The sequence below is a fragment of the Crocodylus porosus genome, unplaced genomic scaffold (genome assembly GCF_001723895.1).
Source record: "Crocodylus porosus isolate Cpor-Errol unplaced genomic scaffold, CroPor_comp1, whole genome shotgun sequence".
NCBI lineage: Eukaryota > Metazoa > Chordata > Crocodylia > Crocodylidae > Crocodylus > Crocodylus porosus.
In genome coordinates this window covers 23,100,996-23,106,693 of record NW_017728914.1, presented here as the reverse complement: position 1 = coordinate 23,106,693, position 5,698 = coordinate 23,100,996, and the positions used below count along the sequence as shown (strand labels likewise).

General features: G+C 43.8%; 1 protein-coding gene across 1 annotated transcript in view; it reads right to left on the bottom strand.

Annotated features, from left to right (window-relative positions):
* The window catches only part of PLAC8L1 (PLAC8 like 1), a 7,763-nt gene extending 6,102 nt beyond the window's left edge, over positions 1 to 1,661 (bottom strand). Inside the window, exon 1 of the mRNA XM_019534999.1 lies at positions 1,521 to 1,661. Coding sequence (XP_019390544.1) covers positions 1,521 to 1,602 — 82 coding nt within the window. The 5' untranslated portion in view covers positions 1,603 to 1,661. The remainder of the gene's footprint in view (positions 1 to 1,520) is intronic.
* Positions 1,662 to 5,698: the final 4,037 nt, after the last annotated feature.

Sequence of the window (5,698 nt, the reverse complement as noted above, 5' to 3'; positions counted from 1 at the left end):
TTCCCCTCCACCCCCACCTTGCACCACACACTCGGGCATCCAGTCTTACTTTAACCTCCCTGGCGTCAGGTTTTCCCACTGCATCACACCTCTCAGGCACCCCAGGCCACAGGCTCTCCCAGCTCTGTGAACTGAGCCATGCTGTACTGGCCCACCCACTTCGGTCAGGGAAGGGGAAGCCAGAGGGAGAGTGAGCCCAGAGATCCTGGGTGATTCTGCAGCTTGAGAAATGTTGGGAACCAGCAGCCAGATGGGAGCCTGGAGGCCACAATTTGACCCCTTGTAGGCCACCAGTTAGACAGACCAGTTCTAGGTGGTAAGCAAAGCAGAAAAGGGTCAGATGGAAATAATCAGTATTTGGGTTTCTGTTACTGAAACAGAATTGGGGAAGAAAAGGGAAAAAAAATGGATACGTTTCTGGCACTAGGAACATCTCAACCCCTCAGTAATGTGTGAAAAACAGTGGATGTCACTTATTCTCTTTAACTAAAAAAGAGTAGCAGCACTAAGCCTAACGTAATATATCTGGCAAGTTCAAGGACTAAAGAGAATTTAGTGCTCTGAACTCTTCCTCTTGCCTGAAAGTACCAAAGGACTTTGTAAGTGAACATAAATTTAGCTTAACACCGGGTTTATCTACATGAGAAAATCACCGCGACACAATAAACTCTGAAGCAGTTAGAGCTGGAGTCAGCTGCCCCCGGGCACAGCATCGACATGCACTCCTAGGACAGCAGCAGTTTGAGCCAGGGAAGAACAGCCCCAGGCTGGCAGTAGACTCAGGGGGTACAGGGTCAGTCAGCAGAGGGGCTGGCTGGGGCATGAGAGTGCTAAAGTGTGGAGCCGTGCAGCAGGCGGCCCCCAGACTTAAGCACCCTCATGCCCCAGCCAGCCCCTGTCACCACCTACACGAGTTTTGTCACACTCTATTACTCTGCCATAAGACAGTACTGTCCCCAAGTTAATTTATTGCACCCTAATACCAGTGCACTTGTAGATGGTGATGCTTTACTGCAGAGCTAATTAGTCAACTTTGCAAAAAAAGTGCATGTGTAGATGCACCCACTGCGAGGTAAGTATCACCACCGCTGCATAGCCGGGGGAACTTTAGGCATTAAACAACTTGCCTGTCTATGATTGTAATTATAACCAGGCCATAGCATGTCTACACAAAGATTTCCCAAGGCGTGTGTCTGAACCACACTGCATTTCCCACTTTGTTTCCTTCTAGGAGCACCATAAAATTAAATCACTTCATGAAACTAGATTTTCAGCTCTACAAACATGCTTCCATAATTATTAATTGCTTTTATGATTTAATTTAGACTGAGAGGAGCCACTGGTATATTAACTGCTCTACCCACAAACCAGCCACTGTGGACTGTCTGCTCTTTGATTTCTCGGGTCTATGAATTAGTCTACAAAAAAGTCTCTTTCTGTTTTTGTTCTTTTAACCAGTGGTCCCTGGATTCAGGTACATAGAAGACATTACAGAACAGCCAAATAATGAAAACACTTACAAACTCTTTTGTCACTGCAGACTCCAAACAGACCGGTGGTCCAGTCTCCACCTGTCTGTACGACTGTCGTGATAGTGGACATGCTAGCCCTGGAAGTCGGCTGAGTCGTCACAGGCTGTGCTGGCCTTGTGCTCCTGATTTAAAAATGAACAATAAAATAAAAGGGAGTCTTGGCTTTTATCACTGAGCTGGCTCATAAACAAAGCACTCCTGAGTCCAAGGGGAAAAAAGGGGGATTGATGATTTCAGTGTTACCAATTTGCTTTGTTTTATGACAATTCCTTTTTACAGATTAATTTCTCCTTCTCCTCACACAGAATGGAGAGAAAATTTATTTGATCAACACTGCCCTTCAGTCTCTAGTGAAGAAAGAAATGAACAGGTACCAAGGGCTTCAAAAGCAAATATACAATACCCATAAAGGCTTCTGCATCCACCAGCCATATCACTGCAATTTACCTCTTGAATGTTAAAGATAGAAACCTGTTCACAACACAGATCTCCTTTCCTTATGATAAATGTATCAACTCATTCATGATTTCACTGGAACAGGTTTTCAAGGCCTCAGCTACTGATATTGATTTTCCTGGAGTAGAACAATTTAGTTTGCATGCTGATACCACTCGCTCTCTCTTTCCAAGGTCGTGTGCAACTTGACTTCCACGCCAGCAGCACCCACGTTCCAGAGATGTGTTATGAGTTACTCGTGACAGGATAGTCTATGCTGGATTTCAGCCCAAAAGAAGCAACCAGAAGTCATGGGGCAGCAAAGTGTAAAAGTATCTTTAATTCACCTTTGTGCCAACCAGATTCTGCCTTTAGAAGAGATGGGTGCTGACGGTAATTTAAATTATGGCAGCATCTCCCCAAATCACCTGTGTTTTGCAGTCCCTCGTGACAGATACTGCACACTGCACCCTTTCCTCCTGCTGAAACCATCCTCCTCTCTGGCATGCTCCTAGCCCTGATTCCTGGAGACTGAAGCAAGGCTAGAAAGACAAAATAGGACCAGGTATGCCCACACCAGCCAAATCATGCAGTGGGGAAATTATCTCCTGGACCTTTTGCATCACTGCTATGCCCTCTACATGCCACTAGAGCAACATAAAGAAGCAACACATTGGGGACAGACACCACTGCGTAGGTGCCATGCTTGTTTCTTGCAAATGGAGAGTAAAGCCAGTCGGTTCAATCCTGATTTTAAAAAAGCAGAAGTTAGTAACTGGCCTGTCTGTTGTTTGGGTTTTTTTAACTTTTATTTATTAAAATGCTCTAAAAGCAGATTAACTTTCCTCAATGTTGTTGTTCCACCCCCCTTGAAATTGAAACTGCAAGGACATTGATAAAATGCATTGAGAGGGTTGACTGGTTTCTCCGGCATTCCAGTAAAGTAACTTGCCTTTTTGCTGAAACGCTCTTTTGCTTCTTCCTGGAGCAATGGTACCTCAATCAACCTAAAACGTACTGTATGGGAACTATTTTGTTACCTGGTTTCTCCAGCAGTAGAAGAACATAGCAGTCCCCGTGGTAAATTAGGGCATCAGTCCTATCTGCAGATACCAACAGGTTCTGCTCTAAAACTATGTAAACCAGGAAGGAAAGCCTGTATCAGTCTGCAGGATTTGTTTTCACAGTTTCATAGTTTCTAGGGTCGGAAGGGACCTGAGCAGATCATCAAGTCCAACCTCCTGTCATGGCAGGAAAGAGTACTGGGGTCAAACAACCCTGGCGAGGTGTTCATCCAGCCTCTTCTTAAAGACCTGCAGGGTAGGAGCCAGCACCACTTCTCTTGGAAGTTTTCTTTGTGAGAACATACAACAATCAGATAATAGTTTGACTGTATGGAAATCATATTCTTAAATTAGGATTTGCAGCATGGTCTCACAGAGCAAAGAGCCAAGATTTACTCTCATGGCTCAAGCATCCCTTTCCATATGCGAGTGTCCTGAGGGAAGAAACACTGGAGAATTCAGGAATCTGATGAAGAATCATGGCTTCTGCTTGAAAACCACACCTGATCTGGGCACCTCTATATCCTCTCTTGTCACGATGCCAGGAACTCAGACATTGAGCCAGCACAGAGGAGCTCTGGTAGCATACTTAGTGCCTAAATGATTAAAATTCCAAAGGATGGTTGGAGGGAGGCTTGGTGGTTCCCTCTCCCAACAACATTTAATGCTTCTTCAGAGGCTCCCAGCACCATGGACCTCTGCAAAGCACAAAGAAAAGGAGGGGATGGTGCAGTAGAAACAATTAACCTCCTCTGCAAGAGGAAAGCTGTTCTCCACGTGTACCATGGAAGAACAGTCCAGCCCTAGGCTGTATGCTCAGCTTTGCAAAGATGCTTCCCAGGTGAGCAATACCCTCACAATACCACACACAACAGTTCCTAAGCTATTAAATAGGGATAAAACTTCCTTCTCTCACATAGGCCAATTTTAATGCTGAGCCCTTTGAAAAAGTAAAGCAGTATCTAAAAATTAAAAAAACCAAAACAAAACAACAAAGGTTGTTACAGACATTCAAAAACCCCGAAGCAGAATCGATCTAAGTTGCAGTTTCTTTAAGCGGTGTAGTTTAGTTTGGTAGCAAACGGGACATATTTGTCCTTCGGGTGGGGAGGGAGGGAGAATCTGAGACTGGACTCTGCCATTTTAAAACCGATCGATGTGCGCTGAACCTCTGTTCTGCTGTGGGTATAAACCCGTCTTGTGCGCCGAACTTCTGTTCTGTTACAGGTACAGACCGGTTTCTGATCACTTATACTGGTAAAAGTGGGCTGACTTGTGTTTGTTTCTCAATAAGGGGACTTTTCAAATCAGCAACCAACTTGCATCTCTAACATCTAGGTGACAATTTCAGGTAGTTTCTCCTCTTGGTGCAGAATAAACTCATCACAGATTAAATAATCCTTCTAAAACAGTAAGTCACTATTGCAACATAGCTACTGTGCTGTAATCAAAGATTCTGTACACTTTGTTGGTGTCAAACAGTCAATAGCTTTCTCTTTCCTGGCCAGCAAAGTCTAAGGACCTAATCAACTTCTTTCAGCTGAAATCCTAACAGAACTGTGTAAGTAGTCTTATCTAAGTTTCATGCAAGGAACAGACTTCTGTGCACCACCATATACTGCAGTGCAGATTAATTTCTCACCACCTGCAAGACATTTTACATACAGATATATGAAAGCCAACTAAGGAGCAAAGAACAGTCGCTTCATTTTATATCTTACCTTGGACCATCAAGGAAGAAAGCCCCATCTTCAGATGCTGTCAGGGAAAGGATCAATGGTGATTGCATCTCAGGCAATAAAACTTCCTCAGAAGCCCTGAGACAGTGACATCCAAACCTGCTCATCTCACAATAAGGGAAATGAGGGATCAGGGGTAGGAGGGTGGAAGCGAGTCTTTGAATCCAAGGGATAGAGACATCTCACAAGTGTGCTGAGTAGAACAATGATGACATCAGTGTTCTTAGTGCTGATGTCACAAGCAATCTACCCTGACCTCCCAGCACGTTACACACCCGGCCCTAACAAGATCTATTCACACGAAAGCTGAGGACAGCTGTGCTGCCTGTAAAGCCTAAATGCTGCAGATGAGAGTGCTTTAGAAGGAGGAATGGCTAAATACAGACTTGAAGCTTACATTAATGAAAGCTAATCTAGATTCTCTTGAATAAGAACTGCTGATCAGTGTCCATACAGTTTTGCTATAAGCTTGGCCTCAGCTAATATGTGTGCTTATTGCATAAATATCTGCTTGTCTCAATACAATCAGTACTTTCACAGCGGTTAAACTAATATGAATTACAGTACACAATTAGTGTGATACTGTTTTACACAATATGAAGCAAATTTACAGTGATTTATTCCGAGGCAATATGAGAAAATACTCGCCAAGTTGGCGGGGGGAGAGAAGAGGAGGAGGGAGGGCGAAGGAAGAAGAAACTATCGTTTAATACTGGCAGACAGCTCTGAAAACTAAACATTATAGCAAACCAACTTCGAAGGACAGAGATAAACCAGACAGAAGAAATGAAGTACAAACAGATTTAACACTTTTAAAGCTTTCTCTATTAATCCAAATTCTACCAATCCATCTATTTACAAAGCCCCCGTATTTCACTAATATATGGAAACTAGCCTGCTACCAAAGTCCCTCAGTTTTTTGCTACCT